General features: G+C 44.0%; 1 protein-coding gene across 7 annotated transcripts in view; it reads left to right on the plus strand.

The window, feature by feature from the left end:
• Window positions 1–10739: 10739 nt before the first annotated feature.
• TARBP1 (tRNA guanosine 2 -O-methyltransferase TARBP1) overlaps window positions 10740–23288 on the plus strand; it is an 84657-nt gene continuing 72108 nt past the window's right edge. For all 7 annotated transcript variants that reach the window (XR_012414215.1, XR_012414209.1, XR_006697770.3 and 4 more), the window contains exons 1-4: window positions 10740–11745; window positions 17249–17346; window positions 18782–18851; window positions 22304–22452. Coding sequence is in view for 4 of the 7 variants with exons in the window: in XM_045391542.3 (XP_045247477.2) it covers window positions 10809–11745; window positions 17249–17346; window positions 18782–18851; window positions 22304–22452 (1254 nt within the window). In the remaining 3 variants the exon portion in view is untranslated. The remainder of the gene's footprint in view (window positions 11746–17248; window positions 17347–18781; window positions 18852–22303; window positions 22453–23288) is intronic.

The following is a 23288-nucleotide window of genomic DNA, read 5'->3' on the forward strand; positions in this document are numbered from 1 at the left end:
GTTCTATTCACATTTTCAACTGATTGCATGAGGCCCACCCACGCTACAGAGGGCAATCTGTCTTAGTTGGAGTTCACCAGTATAGTGTTACTATCATCCTAAAACATCCTCATTTACAATGAAAGAACCCAGCAGACAACATGTTTAAGTGGGAAGAAAACATAGATGCCACACTGCAGGAGAACTAGGACAAAGCCTGCAAACTGCCTTGCAGAGGTGTCTGATGCCAATGGAATCTGTTTTGTGAGGTATAAGCCACTTTTGCCCTAAGTAGAAAAATAACCCAAAACCCATACACTACCTCAAGCATGAAACCTGAAAACTGTCTCAGTAGCTCACCTAAAGAGCCTGTCACACCCTCCTGAGGAATCAGCAACATCTACTTAATAGGCAGTCAATGCCCTCTGGCTCTGAGACCTGGTACAAAAATTTCAATCGGTCTTCCAGACCCTCTCTAACGTTACCTACTTACAAAGTAGGGAAAGGGAATTCCCAGTATTCCAGGAAAAGCTATTAGTACCTCCGTAGCGCCTGTTATTGGTGATGATTTGATTGGCTTGGTATGTCCAAGTCTCCAGCTAAATGCAGCAGGTAAAACGTGTTTGGAAGAGCTTTCTCTAGACTTCAATCGCTTATCAGTGGGCTAGCAAAATAAAGACAGCCGGTAATGGATTTCACCTCCTTCTTTATTGCAAATGCAGCTATTAAAGGCCCCTCTGGCGTGCTCACACTGGCGAGAACTCCCTGGGTTTCAACTTCTCCCTGCAGTGAGGTGCTGCCTTCTATGGCATCACAATTCATCATTTAATAGGAATCCTTGTGTGACTGAATCTATTGCCATCTCTTTCCTGTGTCAGAAGCAGCAGAGGGAGCGATTCTGACAGTGGCAGAGAGCCTGTGAATTCTGATTTTGCCTCAGAAGCAGGCTGGATGGGCAGGCTTAATCCTACACTCTCTGCCTGCCAAACCCTTATGGATTTGACTGAAGACTAAAGAAGCCAGACCCAGGACTGGAAGGAGCCTCCATGGATGACCTTACAGGTATTGAAACTGTGTCGCCCACTGAAGCAGAGGCTTTTTTGTTTGTTTGTTTGCAGAAAAGAACAACAGCAACAACAAAAAACAAACAAACAAAAAGGAAATAAGTAGTTAGTAGCAAGAGTAAGAACTTTTTTTTTCTTTTAAAAATGCTTTTAGATTGTGTTTAAAAGATAAACTAATGGAAAATTTGGTGACTCCAGTTGTTTGTAGCAGTTTTACTGGAGTCTCAGGCGACACACACAGAAGCAGTCGGTATATGAGCATGGTCTTGGAGACACCGTGAGAGTGGGCAGGCCACCCTTTCCTCCCTTTGGTTAGTCCAGTGAACCTCTAAGTAGTTCGTGCTTCTCTTTATGCCCATCAGTCAAAGAGCAAGGCTGACCAAGCCAAGGTGAGACAGTATCTATGTGTAACGGAATGAATCGCTGAATGTTGAAAGGATGGCTTATCCCAATACTTAACTATTTTCCTTCCTTTCCTTGGCAATTTGCTATGCATATCTGCCATGTGAGTGGGGAATGTATGAATAAGACCAGCAGTTCTCAATCCACTTGTGGAACCTTAAAAAAAATACAGATGACTGTGCCCTGTATTCAGAGTTTCTAGATGAACTGGCCTGGGGTGAGGTCCAGGCATTCAGTATGAACATGTGTCTTCCAGTGATTAAAGATTTCTGGTGATTCTACTTGTTGCTTTCTGTTTCTTTATAGGTCTAACCAGGATGATCAAGTCTGGGCAACAGTGAATGTCAGTTTCAAGGCAGAAATGATGGTGGTGACTACTCAGGAGGAGGCCTCTAACCCTGGAAAGAGTGAGGTGGTCAAAACTAATGGGAGTTAGCAGTACTAAACAATAAGCAACCAGGTGGGCGTCCTGTACCAGATAGAAATATAGAAAACTCAAGAGAAGCTTGAACAAACAGGGACTTATTTTTCTCATAAACTGTCAAGAAATAGATATTTGCTAGCATTGGTTGAATGGCTTCAAGGAACCCTGGTTCCTTGTGCGTTTTCTCCCCTGCCACTTTGTGTGTGGCGTTTGTCATTTTGTGCTTGTTCTCTCATGGGTTCAAGCTGGCTGCTATAGGTCCAGAGAGCACTCTGTGATCAGGCAGGAAGGAACAGAGGAGAATTGTGGCAGCGATGGTTTCTTTCCTTTTATCAGAAGCAAAAGCTTTCCCAGACACATCCCTAGCAGACTGCTGCTTACGTCTCATTGTCCAAGACTAGGACACAGCCAGCAGCACCCATTGCCTGACTTGTCATGATGGTTGGACAAGCAGGGAACAGGCCTGTCCTGTTTGCTGCCTAAACATGAGCCATTGGCCAACGGTCAGTATGTTGCCATCCTGAGCAAAATGAGGGTTTGACAGCGAGGGAGAAGGGAGGATGGTTGTGGGGTTAATAACGAATGGTGTCTGCCACAGATCTCCACTGGGAATTTGAGTTTTCTAGATATCGCACTCACCATAAACGTGTTAATGATTCCGTGGCTGCATTTTTCCATGGAGGTTCTCTGAGGGCTTTCAGGGGGAACATCACAAGGCAAAAATTTCAGACAGAGCCTGTCAAGAATCTCCTTCCCTTTCTTAGAGCCTTAGAGGTAAACAGCTGAAAACTATAGCTGAAGTCTTGCTATGTAATTGCTATTTTCTTTATTTTTATACTTGTTTTCCACTTTGCAACTATGAACATTTACTTGAAAGGATGGAAAAAGCACACTGCACTGACAACAGCACCATCTTCTGTCCAGAGAAATGTCAGCTTCTGAACAGATGATAGTTTTTGGTTATGCAACTGCCTGTGCATTCTGGACCATGAATGCATGCAAGATTTGTGCATTTAAGAAGCATCTTTTCAGTGGGGTTGGAGCTCTGTGTACCTCTCTCAGGTCAACATTGTCATCATTCATTACGTAGTCCTATAGCCCTCACAGTGCCACAGCGCCCTTGCCCAGTGCTTCCCTCATGGTAATACAAAAGACTGTCAAGCACCTGCAGCGTGTGCCTTGAAAATCCCAAACAGTGAGTCTGTGCAAACACTTTTTTTCTTTTTTGTAGAGACAGGGTCTCACTCTGTTACCCAGGCTGGAATGCAGTGGTGTAATCACAGCTCACTGCAGCCTCAATCTCCCAGGCTCAAGTGATCCTTTTGCCTCAGGCTCCCAAGTAGCTGGGACTACAGGCACATACCACCACACCCAGCCTTTTTTTTTTTTTTTTTTTGGTAGAGACAGGGTCTCCCTATGTTGCCTGGGCTGGTCTCAAATTCCTGGCCTCAAATGATTTTCCTGCTTCTGCCCCACAGTGCTGGGATTACAGGTAAGAGCCATCATGGCTGGCCCCATGCGAACACTCGTGAAGGAAGGAGACATTTGAGAGGACATTTATCTGGATCAGCTTCCCTGACTTATGCTTTCTGTTTCCCTTTTATTCTTTCTCCTTTATCCATTGCCCTTACTAAGAAGGAAGCAGTGTCCATTTCAAGTTGGGAAAGTGAGAAGAAGCAGAATTAAAGTCAGAGATGCAGCAGAGCAATTCCATCAATAGGTGCACCATTTCAGATCAGAAGGAAATAAAAAAAAAAATTGCCATTTTTAGATGCCTCACGGTGAATTTTAAAACATAAGGTGTAGACAATAGCACCCCTACATTCGAAGTTTGTTGGAACCAGTGTAGTCAGAGCTGTGGGATCCAGAGGTGGAGGAGGGATCTCAGGGCAGAAACTGACTCCTCTGAGGCCTCTGCTAGATATTCCCATCCATGATGACAAAAGCACAGGCTTTTTTCTTTTTTTTTTGAGACAGAGTTTTGCTCTTGTTGCCTAGGCTGGAGTGCAGTGGCGTGATCTAGGCTCACTGCAACCTCCACCTCCAGGGTTCAAGCGATTCTCCTGTCTCAGCCTCCCGAGTAGCTGGGATTATAGGCATGTGCCACATGCCTGGCTAATTTTCGTGTTTTTAGTATAGACGGGGGTTTCATCATATTGATCAGGCTGGTCTCGAACTCCTGACCTCAGGTGATCCGCATGCCTCAGCCTCCCAAAGTGCCGGATTACAGGCGTGAGCCACCGCACCCGGAGCACAGGCCTCTTTTAAAAAGCTGTACGTATTTGTTGCCCCAGGAAACAGAGGATGCGGCTGACTTTGGGTATAAGGCAGCAGTCCTCAACCTTTCTGGCACCAGAAACCAGGTTTCGTGGAAGACAATTTTTCCATGGAGCGAGGAAGGTGGCGGTGGGAGGGTGGGGATGAAACTGTTTCACCTCAGGTGGTCAGGAATTAGATTCTCACAAGGAGCGCACGGCCTAGATCCTGCGCATGCGCAGTTCACAATTAGGGTTCACGCTCCCATAAGACTCTAACGCAGCTGCTGATTTGATAGGAGGCGGAGCTCAGGTGGTAATGCCCACCCGCCTGCAACTCACCTTCTCCTGTGCAGCCTGGTTCCTAACAGGTCACGGAGGGGTCACTGGTTCATGGCCCAGGGGTTAGGGACCCCTGGTGTAAGGGATACGTGAGCTAGATTGAAGTAACTAAACTTTGCTACTTTAAAGAGAGGAAAACTCAGACACTCATCCATAGTACACCTGCTTTTGATGTTAAAATAGCAGTCACAACCCTAATTCATCTATGGATGAAGGAGGAAAATTGCAAGGAAAGAGGAAAGAAAACTATTCTAAATCCTATTCACATATGGCTTCCAATGCAACTATTCATCCCCATGAGGATGCGGAGGGGTAGCTGGCTGTTCACACGCTGGATCTCCTCTGTGTATCAAAGCTGCGCATTGTTTCATGTTGAACCAGGCCACAACGATTTCAGCTTGCAAATGTTCATGTTTCAAGGGTAATTATGTCACTAGAAATTTTCCAGCTGATTAACTTAGAATTCTATCACTATAAAATACTGAATTTTCATTCATCCAGTTTCAAGTACTTATTGAGTAACTAACATGCTTCTGGTAATATGTTTGATATTTAGTATACAAATGAATTAAAGCAAAATCCCAAATCTTTTGGGGGGGGGATGTGTTGTTTTTTTTTTGAGATGGAGTCTCACTCTGTCGCCCAGGCTGGAGGGCAGCGGTGCAATCTCAGCTCACTGCAACCTCTGCCTCCAGGTCCAAGGGATTCTCCTGCCTCAGCCTCCCAAGTAGCTGGGACTACAGGCACATGCCACCATGCCCGGCTAAGTTTTTGTATTTTTAGTAGAGACAGGGTTTCAGCATGTTGGGCAGGCTGGTCTCCAACTCCTGACCTCAAATGATCCACCCACCTTGGCTTCCCAAAGTGCTGGGATTACAGGCGTGAGCCACTGCGCCTGGCCAAAATCCCAGTTCTTAAGGGGCACATAAGTAGTTGCAGAAACTACACCTCCATCCATTCATACAACCATAATTTACTGAATACCTATTATGTGCTAGACTTCGGGAGTACAGAAATTCTACAGGCAGTACACTGGACGTGGCAATTGTATATTTTTCTTCCTTGATGTTTTGGAGGTATTGCAGAGAAGTGCACAGCCTTTGAGTCAGACAGCTCTGCTGCTTTTTTCATCCTGTCATATCAGGGCAAGTAACTCAACCTCTCCTATCTTCAGTTTCCTCATCTGTAAAATAAGAAAAGTAAAAACACTTCGTTTATGAGTTGTTTTGAAGGTGAAGTGCAATAATATATACAGATAGATATTACCATGTCTGGTCTTTAATAAGTGTGGTAACTATAGCCGTTATTATTACTACAGTTAAAAGTTTTAGGAAGGCCGGGCACGGTGGCTTACGCCTGTAACACTTTGGGAGGCTGAGGTGGGCAGATCACTTGAAGTCAGGAGTTCAAGACTACCCTGGCTAACATGGTGAAACCCTGTCTCTACTAAAAATACAAAAATTAGCTGGATGTGGTAGTGCACATCTGTAATCCCAGCTACTCAGGAGGCTGAGGCAGGAGAATCGTTTGAACCCGGGAAATGGAGGTTGCAGTGAGCTAAGATGGTGCTACTGCCCTCTAGCCTGGGCGACAGAGAGATGCCTTAAAATTTGGGTCTTCATAGAAGAGTGGGAGATGGCTATTCACTCAATAAGTGTTACTGGGCCAGGCACGGTGGCTTACGCCTATAATCCTAGCACTTTGGAAGGCTGAGGCGGGTGGATCACCTGAGGTCAGGAGTCCGAGATCAGCCTGGCAAACATGATGAAACTCGGTCTCTACTAAAAATACAAAAATTAGTTGGGCATGGTGGTGGGCGCCTGTAATCCCAGCTACTCGGGAGGATGAGGCAAGAGAATCACTTGAACCCTGGAGGCGGAGTTTGCAGTGAACCGAGATTGTGCCATTGCACTCCAGCCTGGGTGACAGAGTGAGACTCAGTCTAAAAAAATAAAAAATAAAGCGTTACTGAAGTATGATATGTCTGGGATGAGGTACTGGCATGAGTATAATAATAGACAAAACCTCATACCCCATGCCTAGCCCTCATATTGCTTAGAGGGGAGGAGTGGGGGGCAGAGAAATAGCTTGCAATTACAACGCAGTGTGACCATTGCTGTGTTAGTGACATGCCAGGATGTTTGGGGAATTTGAAAGAGGGTCACCTAATTTAGCTGGGGTGTTGGTGACAGGAGAAAGGTATTAAGAAATGACTTTCTGGAGAGATAACATTTGAACTTTGTCTTGAAAGAAAAAAGTAAAAGTCAGGTGGAGAAGGGGTAAGCACTTTCCAAAAGAGAGAAGGGCTTTTGAAAAAAAAAAAAAAGAAAAAAGAAAATTGAGAGCACACATGTTTTAGGGACTTCAACATCAAGGTGTGTATGTCAGGAGTGTGAAGATGGAGAATTAGGCAGGCATTCCATCTTGAGGCATCTTGGATGACATGCTAAGAAACTCAACCATGATTCTGAGGGCTCTGGGTAGCCAATGATCTAATTTTAGGGAGATCATCCTAGTACCAATATGGAATATGTATTACATGACCAGGGCATTAGGAATGGCTTCTTAGAGAGGTGCCTTGAAATTTGGGTCTTCATAAAAGAGTAGGAGATGACTGACTATTCACTCAATAAGCGTTCCTTAAGTGTCATATAGCTGGGAGTGGGGTAGGAGGTGATTGATATTATCTTGGCAAGAAATGAGGAGGGTCTAAAACTAAGGTCTTAGTGGGGCACAGAGAGGAGGGACCACCGAGAGATTTAGAAAGTCACATGGATAACTTTGAGGAGTGATTGCATGTGAGAATCAAGTAAGAGTAGGAAGTCTATTGGTTCTCAGGTTGTTGACTTGGGCAATTTCGCAATGATGGCCATTCCCCTAAATAAGGAATTCCTGGGAAGAAGTACATCGGTGGGGAGGAATGATGCTGGGGAAGGGATGAAGGGAATGAGGTTAGATTTGTAAAAGCGGAGACTGAGAATGATGTCCTGAGTAATATTGAAATGAAGACGTGTGGTAGGCAGTTGGAGAAATAGGTTTGGAGCTATCTCCTAAGGATAAGTCTCAGGAGAGAGACCTGGGCTGGAGATATAGATTTTTTCACCATTAGCATGTAAATGGTAATCAGATCTATAGTGTTAATGAAGTTATTCAGAGAAAATTTACAGAGTGAGGAGAAGAGAGACCTGAAGATAAAACCCTGGAAATATCACTAAGGAAAGGTCAGGAGGAAAAATAAGATGCTGAAAGAGATGGAGAAGAAACAGCTGAGGAAGCAGAGAAAACAAAGAACAGGAGGAAGTCATCGATGAAAACCAGAGTGAGACAGTGTTTCAAGAAATAGGAAATACTCCACAGAGTCCATTCAGGTTAAGAACGAAAAAGGGCAGCTTTGGCAATTAGGAGATCGCTGCCCACATTGGTGAATCAGAAAAGTGCTGTTGTGGGAAATATTCCAGGAGAGAAGACAGTGCAAACATGTTGTGGGTAAGGAGAGGAGTTCCACATGCCTGGGACAGGGAGCAGAGTAGGGGAATCAGGTTATGAGGCCAACTGCCTCTTCCCCAATCTCAATAAGCCTTCAATGCCGTGCTCTGCAGTTGGGCTTTATTCTGTAGGCAACAGAGAACAAAACACATAGGCCAACTTTTTTTTTGTTTTTGGTATAAGTCATTTTTCAAGATTGAGGTAAACTTTTTTTTTTTTTCTTTTTTTTGAGACCGAGTCTCACTTTGTCGCCAGGTTAGGCTGGAGTGCAGTGGTGTGATCTTGGCTCACTTGGCAGAACCAAGTGATCTGCCTCCTTGGTTCAAGCGATTCTCCTGCCTCAGCCTCCCAGATAGCTGGGACTACAGGCACGAGCCACCACGCCCGGCTAATTTTTTGTATTTTAGTAGAGACGGGGTTTCACCATGTTGACCAGGATGGTCTCAATCTCCTGATCTCGTGATCTGCCTGCCTTGGCCTCCCAAAGTGCTGGGATTACAGGTGTGAGCCACTGTGCCCGGCTGATTGAGGAAAACTTTCTGCAGAGCAAAATGCATAGATCTTAAGGGTTCAGTTCAAGGAGTCTTCACAAATGTGTAACGAACACGCTGATCAACATAAAATATTTTCATCACCTCAGAAAGTTGCCTTGTGCCCAATTCTAGTCAAATCTGTACTCCCTATATGCAACTATTGTTCTCATTTCTATCCTTCAGATTACTTTTTTCTATTCTTGGATTTCATATAAATGAAATCACGAGGATGTAAACTTTGTGACTGGCTTCCTTTGTTTAACATATTGTTTCTGAGACTTTCTATGTTGAGTGGATTAGCAATTCATTGTCTTATTGCTGGGAGCATTATTATATAGATAGATCACAATTTTTTATTCATTCTTGTATTTGATGCACATGTAGGTTGTTACCTAACACCTACTAGGTTGTTAAAAGCTTTTGGCTATAATGAATAATGTTGTTAAAAACATTCTTCTGCAAGCCTTTTTTTTTTTTGAAACATGTTTTCATTTATTTTAGGTCATTGCCTAGGGGTGAAATTGCTGAATCATAAAGTAGCTATATTATAACTTTACAAGAAACAGTTTCTAAAGTGACTGTACCATTTTCATGCCCACCAGTAATGTATGAGGATTCCAGTTGCTCCACACCCTTGGTCTTTGCCATTTAGTGTTTTTGAGCTTTTAAATGTTAGCCATTCTCATCAGTATGAAGTGGTATCTCATTGTGGGTTTAATTTGCATTTCTCTGATGACTAATGATGTTGAACAGTTTTCCAAGTGCTTATCATTTGTGTATCTTCATTTGTTAAGTGCTCAAGACATTTGCCCATTTATATTTATTAGATATATGTTGAGAGAAATGATAGTTGTCTGCACATTTTATGTTGAAGGTAATTGATACTTACTGACACATTTTAAAAGGGCTTAAAATAGAACCATTTATGGATTTTGTTAAAAACTGAATGCTTCTGAAATATGAAAAACGTCTTGCCTGTCTAATGTCACATAACCTTAAATTTAAGTCAGATAACTTTACATTATATAAAAATAACTAAATTTAAAAAACTTTAATTTTTGTGTTATTCATTATGTTATTATCTGTCAAGCTCTTTGAAGTTGGGACCCTGTTTTCTTTATTGACTCAGGGGCAGACCTTTGTGTTTAGTAGCAAAGAAACCCTGTGTCACTGATCCATTTTGTCTCAGATTGAGCCAGGAACCAAATCCGCACCATGCAGGCTGAGGTGAGGTTTTCTGTTTCTGTATTTAGCAATGGATGCTGTCAGAAATACAGAAAAGACAGACACAGGGACTATTTTTGAGTTTGCACATGGGAGCACATGCATTGTGTGGGAGGCTCTGCATCCTGAAGTCATCTTGGGCATTTGGTTGTGAGGGCTGGCGTGGGCATCTTGGTTTTAGCTGAATCCTAGCACATTGCCATAGGTACCTCTGAGGCAGGAGAATAGGGCCCGGAGGCAGGGGACCTAAAAACTTCCTAGGACCAAATCAGATGGAAACACTTCAGCTATGACAGGAAATATCCTCTTCATTTACACAGGGAGTACACCAAGTAAATAACTTTGTAACTTTATTTTATCCTCTTCATTTACATAGTGTGTACACCAAGTAACCAACTGAAACCTCTATGGGTATTTAAACCCCAGAAAATTCTGTAACCAGCCCCCCTTGAGCGGCTTGCTCGGGTCTGCCCCCACCCTGTGGAGTGTACTTTTTCAATTAATCTCTGCTTTTGTTGCTTCGCTCTTTCTTTGCTCTGTTTGTGCATTTCGTCCAATTCCTGAACCTGGAAACCCTCCATCCCTAACAGTTCTCACTCCTGGCCTTACGTCTAAATCATTCTTGTGTTTTCTTGACTTATTTTTAATGCAGATGTCCAGAACCAATTTCAGACCTACTGTGTCAGTCTCTTTGTGGATGGTGCCCAGCATGTAACGTTTGGAAAATAATCTGAAGTGACTGTGATGTGCACCTTTTGTGAACTGGTTTATGCTCACAGGCACGCCTGATTTAGGGTCCTAGGCAGACCAACCTCCAATCAGGAATCGATGGAGGTGGTGTAGATACTACATTAACTTTTAACGAGGGCCTCGTTTCTCCTAAAAATAAGATACCAGGTGGGGTTCTAGGCAGGGTTGGTGGCAGGAACCCAACAGACGCTGAGCTGGACCAAGCCAGGCTACGTCTCCCTCTCTGCGGCCGCGCACCCGGCTCCGTCGGCGCACGCGCACGCAGGGGCCGGCCGGTCCTGTGCGCACGCATCGCGCACGCCGGCGCCTTCCTTTGGGAGCCCGGGCCGGTGGCGCGGGCGCTCGGCAAATGGAGTGGGTGCTCGCGGAAGCGCTGCTTTCGCAGAGCCGGGACCCCCGGGCCCTGCTTGGGGCGCTGTGCCAAGGGGAGGCATCCGCGGAGCGCGTGGAGACGCTGCGCTTCCTTCTGCAGCGGCTCGAGGACGAGGAGGCGCGCGACGGCGGTGGCGCAGGCGCGCTCCCGGAGGCGGCGCGCGAGGTGGCCGCAGGGTACCTCGTGCCACTGTTGCGGAGCCTGCGCGGGCGCCCAGCGGGCGGCCCGGACCCCGGTCTGCCGCCCCGCCACCGCCGGCGCGTGCTGAGGGCGGCAGGCGCGGCCCTGCGCTCGTGCGCCCGCCTGGCTGGGGGCCCGCAGCTGGCTGCCGCTCTGGCTGAGGAAGCGCTGCGCGATCTGCTCGCCGGGTGGCGCGCGCCTGGCGCCGAGGCTGCAGTGGAGGTGCTGGCGGCCGTCGGGCCCTGTTTGCGGCCACGCGAGGACGGGCCGCTGCTGGAACGCGTGGCAGGGGCTGCCGTCGCCCTGGCGCTAGGCGGGGGCGGGGGCGGGGACGGGGATGAGGCCGGGCCCGCCGAGGACGCGGCGGCGCTAGTGGCCGGGCGACTGCTGCCAGTGCTGGTCCAATGCGGCGGGGCGGCGCTGCGGGCCGTGTGGGGCGGGCTGGCTGCGCCCGGGACGTCCCCGGGGTCGGGCCGCGTAGAGGAGAAGCTGCTGGTCCTGAGCGCCCTGGCCGAGAAGGTGCTACCCGAGCCCGGCAGCGATCGCGCCCGCAGCGCGCGCGAGGCGGACCCGGACGCCCGGCGCTGCTGGCGCTTCTGGAGGACGGTGCAGGCGGGGCTGGGCCAGGCGGACGCCCTGACGCGCAAGCGAGCGCGCTACCTACTGCAGAGGGCGGTAGAGGTGTCGGCGGAGCTGGGGACCGACTGCACCTGCGGGCCCCAGGAAGGAAACGGTACCTGCCTCTGACCCCCAGCCCAGTGCTACCTACTTGGCTGCCCCGGAGGGGAGCCTTCATGCTTCTGAAAACTAGCTTATCGGGGTCGCCACTCCGATCCATGCAGAATTTGGTTATTCCGGGTTGTTCCCCTAAAGCCTGAAAACCTTTGGAACCCCCTCTCGAGGGTGTTCTCTGAAGTCACAAATCACTGCAGTTGGGAACGTTCTGACCCAGAGCAGGTGGAATACAGCACCCGTGGAATAGTTTAGGAAGATGATGGAGCCCGTGTAAGATTTTACAGACCCAAATCTAGCACTATATCGTGGTAGATTTATCCCAATAGGAACGGTTGATAGATCTATCAAGTTGAAAGAAAAATTATTTATTATTTATCTGTACTGACCAGTGGATTGAGTCTTGAGTGTTAGAATTAAGCGTCCTAGAGGCCATCACTCTCTTTTGAAATTTCTCCTGGTAATTAGGAACAGGATTTACTAATATTTGTTAAACATGTTTCTTAAGTCGACCTTTTGAGTGTATTTTTGCCATTAATTTAATAGAATGAATCAGATTTTATTTTTTGACTTTCTGAGCTGTGCTCCCTGCTGTGTGCAAGAGTAATGAAACAGCAAGGCCTCCCTTCAAGTTGGTATGTTACTGTTGATTGGTTTGACTTCAGTCATGTTAAATTTGCGTTTAAACTATCAAACTACAAAGTAGATTGACTCAAAATTGTCTCAATAGAATATTTCTACTTTTTCAGCGGTAGCTGACCATGTATTAGAGGTAAAGGATTTTTGTTTGGCTGAAGTTGTGAGGTTATATTTTCAAGTAATTTTAAAACATTAGATGGATGTGATCATCCCTGAGAGTTTTCACTGGAAAACATTTTAAAAATCATCAAAAGTTAAACATTCATTTATTTGTATGAGTCAGTTATTTTGCAGTTTTTTTTTTTTTTTTTTTTTTTTGATGGAGTTTCACTCTTGTCACCCACGCCGGAATGCAATGGCACAATATCGGCTCTCTGCAACCTCTGCTTCCTGGATTCAAGTGATTCTCCTGCCTCAGCCTCCTGAGTAGCTGGGATTACAGGCATGCGCCACCATGCCCGACTAATTTTGTTATTTATTAATAATTTATTTATTTTATTATTTTTGTTTTTTTTTTAGACGGAGTCTCGCAGTGTCACCCGAGCTGGAGTGCAGTGGCACGATCTCGGCTCACTGCAATCTCCTGCCTCCTGGGTTCACGCCGTTCTCCTGCCTCAGCCTCCCGAGTAGCTGGGACTACAGGCGCTCGCAACCACGCCTGGCTAATTTTTTTTTTTTTTTTTTTTGTATTTTTAGTAGGGACGGGATTTCACCGTGTTAGCCAGGATGGTCTAGATCTCCTGACCTCGAGATCCGCCCGCCTCGGCCTCCCAAAGTGCTGGGATTACAGGCATGAGCCGCTGCGTCCGGCCAGTTATTTTGCAGTTTTAAGGATGAGCAATGGTGTTTCCATGCTTCCTGCAACTCCCATTTCCTCTGTTACAGAAAGCAAATCCTGTGGCCTCTTTTAACGAAATATTTTGGGATTTACCCCTATGTCTTGACATAATATATCTTAGTTATATAATAAAATATATTGTCACAGTTAAAATTTTGGTTAAATGCATGTTCAGCATTTATACGGTTATGACCGTAAATGCTGCTCACAGGTGATCTATGTAGGAAACTGATCATTTTTCTCTTCCTGCAAGTTTTTCATATAATTTTGACGTTTTAAAATGTGTTTGATTCTTTCTATACTTACCACGGATTCCTTCTTAAATTCTTAACCAGTTGACTAAATCTTTCCTCTACAAAATCAGATCATCAGAGGTTTTATACGTTTTCCTAAAGAAGCTTCTCTCAGAGTCCCCTTACATGCCCAGATGTGGCACGTTTCTCCCTGTGCCTGGTGCATAGACCTCACGCTTACCCTGGGATTCCCTTCACTGGGTGCTCTGTTGGATCTCATTTCCTGTAGTTCCTATCTTCCTCTTTCTTGCTTTACTCACTTGTGTCAGCACAGTGCATTCTCTAGCAGTTTCCTGAAATAGGATTTTTTTAAAGTTTTGTTTGTCTGATAATTCCATCAAATGCTCCTTTATGTCTGCCATCATGTTTTTCTCTCATTTCCATTTGACACTTTTGGAGTTTCTCTCCTGAAAATCCCCATCTGCTCATCTGTTCATGCATATTGTTTACCTTTTCCATGAGATCTTTTAGCATATTAATTATAGTTACCTGCAAGTTTGATCCCCGGACCATCCAAGTTTGGCTTTGTTTTCTGTTGTAGTGTTTGGCTATGGAGTCGCTTTTTTTATGTCTTACTGTAATAACAGTAGAGATGGAAGTAAATATTTCTGCCTAGGGATAGGCACCTTTACTTTGTGGCGTTGAGTTAGTCTAGCTTGTAGTTGAGCTGGGTTTGGCGTTGGTTGCTGTATTTGTTTTCAGTGCACTCTACAAGCTTTTCCCAGGTGGATTTTGTGGCTACTTGCATCGCTGAAGCCTGGAATCCCAACAGGTTTTTCTCCAGCCTGGGAGGCCTGTGCCACACTTGGAGGTCTTCAGCCAAGGCTTTGTCCATCCCTCAGGTAGACTGCTGATGCTTGTTCCTTGGTGCAAGAGATGAGGCAGGGGCTTTTCATTTCTTCCACTGCAGCCTTGTATTAGGCCCCATGTGTCTGAGCATCAGCATTCCTGCTCTTTCGCTGTCTCTGCTCCCTCTCCATGGCGATAATCATTGCCTCCTACTTAGGGGTGGGTTTAGTTTCCTGGCCCTCACCTGTGGCAGCTGCATCCTGCACGTGTCTGTGGTAGGTCTTGGGTGTAGTGTCCTGCCCTCCTCCAGCACCTGCAGACCAGCTTTGTATCAGTGCAGGATATCTGGCAGTAGGGGGTTTTCTTCCCCTTCCACAGCATAAGATGCATTCGCCTAATGTCAGTGCAGGGCGAAGGGAGCAGGTTTTCTGTTCCTGCCCTAGAGGCAGCCAACTTTTGCCTGGTATGAAGTCAGGGACAAGGGTGAAAGTGTGGGAGGGTTTCCTGCCCCTCCACAAGGGGCAGACAGCGTTGACCTCCTGTCGGAGAAGGATCCAGGAGGGCAGGCACGTTTTGGCAGTTGATCACCAACTTGTACTCCTGCAGGGCATGGCTGGGCCTCTGTAGTTAGTCCTGCTGCCCTGGGTGCCTCCTCCGGGGATCTCCTGCCCTGGCCACAGTCTCTCTTGAGAGCACCAGGGCAGGCTTGAAGAAAATTGCTGGTAAATGGATGTGGACTCCTTCAACAAGCTGTGAGGCTAGCCCACCTTGGTCTTTAAAAACTTGTCAAAATGCCATTTTTAAAACTGCTTTTTGGGTGACCATGTCTTCCTCCTGTGCTGGAGGTAGAACAGTTTGTGTGGCCTTTCCATTCTTGGAGCGGCTTCCTTCCTTTTGGAATTCAGACCACCTGGTTGCATTGTGACCTCAGGTCTGATGCTCCCCCCACCCACCGCACAACAGTTTAGGATTTTGTCGACTTTTCAGCCTTTCCTCTTTGTGTGACAATAACGATCTCCTATGGTTTTCTATATCCTAATCAGCAGCTGAAACCATACATGTCTAAGTGCCTTTATTTTGTCCTCACATTTCATTGATTTTTTGACTGAGGGTAGAATTCGAGCCTGGAAGATATTTCCATGCAGAATTTTAAAGGTATCGATTGTCCCAGAAGCTAAAGCTTCCTCTGTTGAGAAATCTGAAGCCATTCTGAATCCTGTTTGTTTATACAGGAACTGTTTTTCTCTATGGAAGTGTGTAGGATCAGTGGCTCTAGCATTCTGAAATTTCACAGTTTTGATAGGTGTCTATTTTCATCCTTGTGCTGGGCACTTGCTGGACTTCCTATGCAATCTGGAAATTGTGTTCTTCAGTTCTGGGAAATTTTCTAGAATATTTTGTGGATAACGTCGTCCCTTTCTGTTTTCTGTTCTTTTTTTAGATATTGAACTTACTGGACTTTCTTGAAAGCATCTTTTCTAAGGATTTTCTATGAGTTTTTTTTTTTTTTTTTTTTTTGAGACAAATCCTCGCTCTTGCCCAGGCTAGGGTGCAGTGGCGTGATTATAGCTCACTGTAACTTCAAAATCCTGGGCTCAAGTGATCCTTTCATCTCAGCCTCCGGAGAAGTGGAGATGATAGGTGTGTACCACCATGCCCCGATAATTTTTAAAATTTCCTTGTAGAAACAGGGTCTTGCTATGTTGTACCAGGCTGTTCTCAAGCTCCTGGTCTCAAGCAATCCTCCTGCCTCAGCCTCCCAAAGTGTTGGGATTACAGGCATGAGCCGCCATGCCTGGTCAGAATGTCCCCTGTTTAATAATATCCTGTTCTTATAACAGTACTGTTTTCTTAAGATATTACTGAAAGCTTTTTTAAAAGTTTTCTTCTCCCTGTGTAATTTTATTTTCTCCAGTTTCCTCCTCCTCCTCCATTTGTTTTGGTCTTGATCTTTAGTTTAGAGGTTTCCCCAACTGTCTGATGATTTTAGATCCCTGTTTATGTTTAAGGATAAGAAATCAAAATTGGGTTTAAAGCTCTAAGCCCATGAGTGGTGCTGTTGACTGAACTTCACCATAAGGTGATTTGGCCAAGCCATTTCACTAGGGAATCTTGGATGTATTTTCAGGTCTTTCTTCCTGGGCTGGCCAGATTCTGCAGAGAACATCTTCCGGTTGTCTGATGCATAGTGAGGGCCTGGCCAGTATTCTGGGACCTGAGGGGACAGGTAGAGAGGAGTCTCAGCATCCAGGGTGCACACATGTTCGCTGAATCCCCTTTGTCAGTAGGACTAATGTCTGCTGTGTCCTGCGCCTCCCAATTTGGAGACCCACTGTTTTACCTTCTCCAGAAAAGCAGTTCTAGTCTTTTTCCTGTTTAGGACATAGGAAAGGGGCCTGGGGATATGACTGTTTCTTAAACACTGAACACATCCTCTTTAGTTTAGCCTCACTTTTCACTCCACTTACCAGAAGTAACTTTTGCAACCACTTCTTTTGGTTCAGGGGGATTTTGCAGTGTAAATCAAATTGTTTCCTGGCTTTCCCTCAACTTAAAATTCTCATGACTTGAGTCAACTTGGCTTTCATCTGATTTTCACATTCTGTATTTTACTGCTGTTGTCTGCTACCCGTGTCCTCCATTCTTTTGGGGTTTTGCCCTTGAAAAATCCTTTACTGTTATAGTGAGATTCTTAGGGAGAGAGAGTAGAGTTTATATGTGCAAATCTGCCATTTTTACCCAGAACTCCAAAACAGTAATCCTAGTGTTAAAAAAAAAATCTCCCTCAGATTCCCAAGCCCCCTATCCAGGCTCTGATACAGGGACACCTCCATTATTAGAGAATATATTTGGTAATAGTAGTAGTATCTTAAGAACTGCTGTCGTTGAGAAACTTAAGACATTTGCAAGAGGAAGAACTAATTTTCTTTTTTAAACCATATCAGGCCCAAGTCTGTTTTGGTGGTCTGAGAAGAAAAAAGATGAACTTCTAAAGTTTTGGGAAAATTATATTTTAATTATGGAGACTTTAGAAGGAAATCAGGTAAGTGTTTTTCTATTTTAGCAAATCCTATAGTAGATAACAATTTTTCTTTTTTAAAAACATTCATTAAAAGCAATGCAAAAATACCAACTCAGATATAGCTGGTGATGATAGAATCCAAGTATACTTTGTTTTCTGGCATAAATGCAACTTAAGAGTGTAACTTGTTTCAGTAAGTTAAAGAATATTTTCAGTTGACTAAAATTATTCAAAAATTTGATCTTCCCTTGCCATTCTAAAACTTTAACATTTATCACTATCAGTATCACCCAAATGGCTTGTTACAAAGTATAAATTGCCATGCCCTATCCTCAGACTTTCTGGTTCAGTAGGTCGGGGTGGGGCCTGGGACTTTGAGTTTTTTTTTTTTTGAGACAGAGTTTTGTTCTCTCACCCAGGCTGGGGTGCAGTCGCATGATCTCAGCTCACTGCAACATCCGCCTCCTGGGTTCAAGTGATTCTCCTACCTCGGCCTCCCAAGTAGCTGGGACCACAGCCACGACACTGGGTAATTTTTGTATTTTTAGTAGAGACGGGATTTCACCATGTTGGCCAGGCTGGTCTCGAACTCCTGACCTCAAGTAATCCACCCACCTCGGCCTCCCAAAGTGCTGGGATTACAGGTGTGAGCCACTGCACCTGGCCAGGACTTTGAGATTTTTACACGTTCCCAGGTGATACGTATGCTGCTGTTCTGGGAACTCATGGGTTTGAGAACCATGGTTTCCATTCTGCAAGTTGGGGACCACAGAGGTGCCAGCCATCTGTGGAGTCATTGCGAGGTGTCAGTCCAAATGTGCACCAAATCTTGTTTGTGGACTTTAAGTAAATAATTACTTATATGTGCTAAATGTATATAGATGCAAGGAGGAGGAATAAAGAAAAAGCATTTCTAAATTCAAATTAACTTTTATGGTTTTCTTTAATCAGTAGATCCATAAAACCCCCATTATTTAGAAACCCAAATTTATCCATATTTTGAAGGATATGTAAATTCTCAAACAAACGTGTCAGCAACTTTGGCTACATGGTATTAAGAACATGGAACTCCGAATTGGCCCTTCTAAGTGTGTGCTGCCGTGAACAACTTGAGTAACGGAGAAGACATTTCAGTTTTTTTTTTCTCTTTGCAATATCTTAGTATTGGCAGTCCTACCTGTCTCCCAGGACAGTTGAGAATTCTATGACATGATTTATGATGATCACTATGTAAATGGCAGACTTTAACATAGCTATAATGTGGTTATATTCATTAGCTTTGCCATACTCAGTCTTACATACCTGAATCATACTGTTGTTTGAAAAACCGGATAAATGAGGCTCTTTCTACATATGTTTTATAAGAAGAGCTACTGTTAAATAAAGAGATGAAAATTGCCTGATATTTTTCAAGATGCATTTTCATTTCATATGATTTTTTTGCTCTTATTTTTAGATACATGTTATAAAGCCAGTTTTACCAAAGCTAAACAATCTGTTTGAATATGCGGTGTCAGAGGAAAATGGTAACGATTACTTTTATTTTTTTAATAACATTTATGGTTTTCCCCCGATTTTATAACTAATTCCTGTTCATTGTAGAGAATTTTGAAAAACTATAAAAGCGTACATCTTGTAATGCTGCCACCAAGAGGTAACAGCTGTTACCATTCCAGATACATACCTGGATCATGTTGCTCATGTGTATCTCACTTAGCATAATAACTATATCCATCTACTCATATCCTTAAATCATCTTTAAGAACACAATTTTGGGCCAGGCATGGTGGCTTATGCCTGTAATCCCAGCACTTTGGGAGGCAGAGGTGGGCGGATCACCTGAGGTCAGGAGTTCAAGACCAGCCTGGCCAACATAGTGAAACTCCATCTCTACTAAAAATACAAAAATTAGCCAGGCATGGTGGTGTGTGCCTGTAGTCCCAGCTACTCAAGAGTCTGAGGCAGGAGAATCACTTGAATCCAGGAGGCGGAGGTTGCAGTGAGCCGAGATCGCACCACTGCACTCCAGCTTGGCGACAGAGCAAGACTCTGTCTCAAAAAAAAAAAAAAATACAATTTAAAATAGCCACAGAATTTTCTATAATTTAGAGAGATGGTTAATTTTTTAAACTGTTGATGATGGAAAATTTCAAACATTTATAGAAGGAGAAGAGTGTGTGTGATATACCTACCACTCTCTTTAATAATGATCCTCTCATGGCCAGCCTTGCTTAGTCTATCCTGTGTAGCCTTTCCTGTGCCCTTCCCACTAAATGGTTTTGAAGCACATCCCTAGATGTCGTATCATTTTATCTGTGAATATTTTAGCACATTTCTTTAAAAGATAAGGACTCGTCGATAGGGTTTCAATGATGACATAGTCTGTGGTTTTAATAATTGCTCTTTTTTTTTTTTTTTTGAGATGTGGAGTCTTGCTCTGTTGCCCAGGCTGGAGTGCAGTGGGATGATCTCGGCTCACTGCAACCTCTGCCTCCCAGGTTCAAGCAATTTTTTTGCCTCAGCCTCCCGAGCAGCTGAGATTACAGGCATGCGCCACCACACCTGGCTAATTTTTGTGTTTTTAGTGGAGATGGGGTTTTGCCATGTCGGCCAGGCTGGTCTCAAACTCCCGAGCTCAGGTGATCCACCTGCCTCGGCCTCGCAAAGTGCTGGGATTACAGGCGTGAGCCACGGCGCCTGGCCAATAATCGCTCTTTGGTATGAATATATCTTTGTAACTGCTTCCCATTCTTATTCACTTAGTATATCTTTTCCAGTGTTTGTTAGAGTTACTTGTCTTAAGTTTTCAGTTATTGTTCTGTATCTTGTACTTCTTAGGAAGAGAAAATTCCGGGATATAATTTCAAATATTGTTTATAAGCCCTTGATCACTGTATTATGAGAGCTTTTTAGGAGATACACAGTGAAGCTGGAGCTTCCTACATGTATCTTAATAAAATTAAGTTTAGATTAATGAAATAGCTAAATGCAGCCCAATAGTGTTTTGGCCTGTGTTCATATGAATGATAAAATGCGACATTATTGTGTTTACACATGAGAATTAACCTAGGTAAATGGTTTTTAGTGCCTACTCTAGATAATTACAACTTTAATAGTTTGACCCCTTAGGAATTGAGCTTTATTCAGCTGATTGCTGTAGTTGTTTTCTGATACACTGGGATTTTTTCGCAGACCATAAGCATCTATAGTTGCACCTGGGGCTAGAATTTAATTGAATCTTGTGACTTCACGTAGGCATTTACCATTAAAACGATGCTCTTATTACCACATTTTGCCCACAGCTCTTGGCAAACCAAATCAAATAGCAGTGACTGATTTTGAAAAATTACCTTTGCCAAAGAGTTGAACAGGCATCTTGGTGTAAATTACAAATAATGGATTAATTTATTTATAGAATGTCATGAGTTAAAAATGCTGAGTATTTTTCTCTAACATAATTAAAAGACACTTCAAAAGAGTTAGAAAAATATCTGTAAGATATTTATTCCATGTTTTTTATTTGCTCACTCATTTATATATTTACTGAATAAATATTTACTTAGTGTCCAGTACATGCTATTAGGTTGGTGCGAAAGTCATTGCAGTTTTTGTCATTTTTTTTTTAAAATGGCAAAAACCGTAACGACTTTTGCACCAACCTAGTAATTACTGGCGGTAAAATGGTGAGAGTGATGTGGTATTTTTCACCTGACTTTTGTGTTTTCCATGAAAAAATAGTTTTGATTGTAAGGTGTATGAGGGGAACAGACAAGGAGCTGATGAAACGGACTAATGGGTGAGTGGGGTAGTCAGGGAAGGCCTGTCTTATGATGACATCTAAGCTAAGAGTCCACGCTGAGGAGGCACCACCTGGGGCGCAAACCCTGAGATGGGAGCAGCTGTAGGAGGCAGAACAGAAGGACCAGTGAGGCTGTAGCAGAGTTGGTGTGTGGAGCGGGGGATGAGGTTGGAGTGGCAGTCAGGGTCAGTTCATGCCTTGTTTGGACTTTATTCTAAGAACAATGAGGAGATGTTGAAGGATTTTAAGCAGAGGTGTGACAATTTCATATTTCTGTGTGAAAAATGGATTGAAGTGGGATAAGAGAAGAATTGGTTGAAACTATTCCAAATCTGAAGTTCCAACCTGCATGCATGGGGTAATATTTAATTTTTGTACACTGTAGCAGTTATAGCATTTATTTACAGTCTTTCTTATTTTTTCAAACCTCTGCCTCCCAAGTTCAAGGGTTCAAGTGATTCTCATGTCTCAGTCCCTAACCACCCCCCTGCCCCAGTAGCTGGGATTACAGGCATTTACCACCACGCCCGGCTGATTTCTGTGTTTTTAATAGAGATGGAGTTTTGCTATGTTGGCCAGGCTGGTTTCGAACTCCTGGCCTCATGTGATCCACCTGCCTCGGCCTCCCAAAGTGCTGGGATTACAGGCACGAGCCACTGTGCCTGGCCCATTTACAGTTTTTCAAAATGAAGCTGCCTGAATACGGAATACTGAATACCAAAATTATTTTGGTTAACATACTCATATGTGACTAAAAACAGGCTGGATGCAGTGGCTGCTACCTATAATCCCAGTGCTTTGGCAGGCGGAGGATGGAGGATCACTTGAACTCAGGAGTTCAAGTCCAGCCTGGGGAACATTCTGAGAGCACGTTTCTAAAAAATATTTAAAAAATTGTCTGGGCATGGTGTTGCGTACCTGTAGTCCAGGAAGCTGAGGCATGAGGATCGCTTGAACCCTGGAGTTTGAGGTTGCAGTGAGCTAGAATTTTGCAACTGCACTGTAGTCTGGGTGACGTAGTGAGAACCTGTCTCTCAAAAAACCTTAACAAAAACTTTTTTGTAGTGTTATAATGAAGTTATTGTGTTTGTCTGTACATGTATTTGTTTACGAGTATGTAGTCTTGATGGTGAAACAAAGACAGAAGCAGATGTCAACATTAGATGTTTATTTCCACAGGATGTTGGCTCTTTCACCCATCCTGGCATATGTGTATTTATAAAAGAATGTTTGAAAGTGAAAACAAAATCCTGACCAAAGAAGGTGTTATCCATTTTTTGGAGCTGTATGAAACAAAGATTCTTCCATTTTCACCAGAATTTTCTGAGGTAATGACAGCCTATCCCCTTCCTTCCTCCCATTGTTGAAAAGTGAGAGGTAAAAATACACTAGGGTTCTATATCAGCAAGTAACATTTTGTTGATTTGCATCCAACAAATCATATTTCTCTAAACCCAGCTTTCCTATTTGGAAAAAAGCTTATGTTGTTTCTCAACAAGCCAAAAGGTAGAACTGCCTGCATTATTACCATTGTGAAAAAGTAGTTCTATATTATCAATATTCAGACCAGCGTAAGTCAAGAATCATAAGCATAAGTCAAGTTTTCTCCGTATGAAAACTGGTATAGAAGCTTTCAGGTGATGCTGTTCTCACGGTTCTGAGCCACTGATGACTGTTACTCGTTTAGCGATGCTACTTCTCCAGTTCTGACTCAATGAATTGCTGTTGTCTACTTTATGAAATAGAGATTGCCTTCTGAGCAATATATATTAGAATCTATACTTCCATTTGTCAGGAACTACATGAGGCAGAGACGGTGGGAGTTAGAGCTGTGATTTTAAGTTTTATATTATGGTGCCATATGAGTCCCATGATGACTTCCTTAGGTACAGTAATCTACCTCTCATTTAGAGGTGATAGAAGTCAATTTTTTTCTTCTTTTTCTTTCAATAGGTTTTTTTCTTTTCTTTTTTTTTTTTTTTGAGATGGAGTCTCACGCCTGTCACCCAGGCTGGAGTGCAGTGGCGTCATCTCAGCTCACTGCATCCTCTGCTTCCCAGGTTCAAGTGATCCTCCTGCCTCAGCCTCCCAAGTAGCTGGGATTACAGGTGGGCACCATCACACCTGGCTAATTTTTGTATTTTTAGTAGAGACCGGGTTCTGC

Source organism: Macaca fascicularis, chromosome 1, assembly GCF_037993035.2.
Source record: "Macaca fascicularis isolate 582-1 chromosome 1, T2T-MFA8v1.1".
Taxonomy (NCBI): Eukaryota; Metazoa; Chordata; class Mammalia; order Primates; family Cercopithecidae; genus Macaca; species Macaca fascicularis.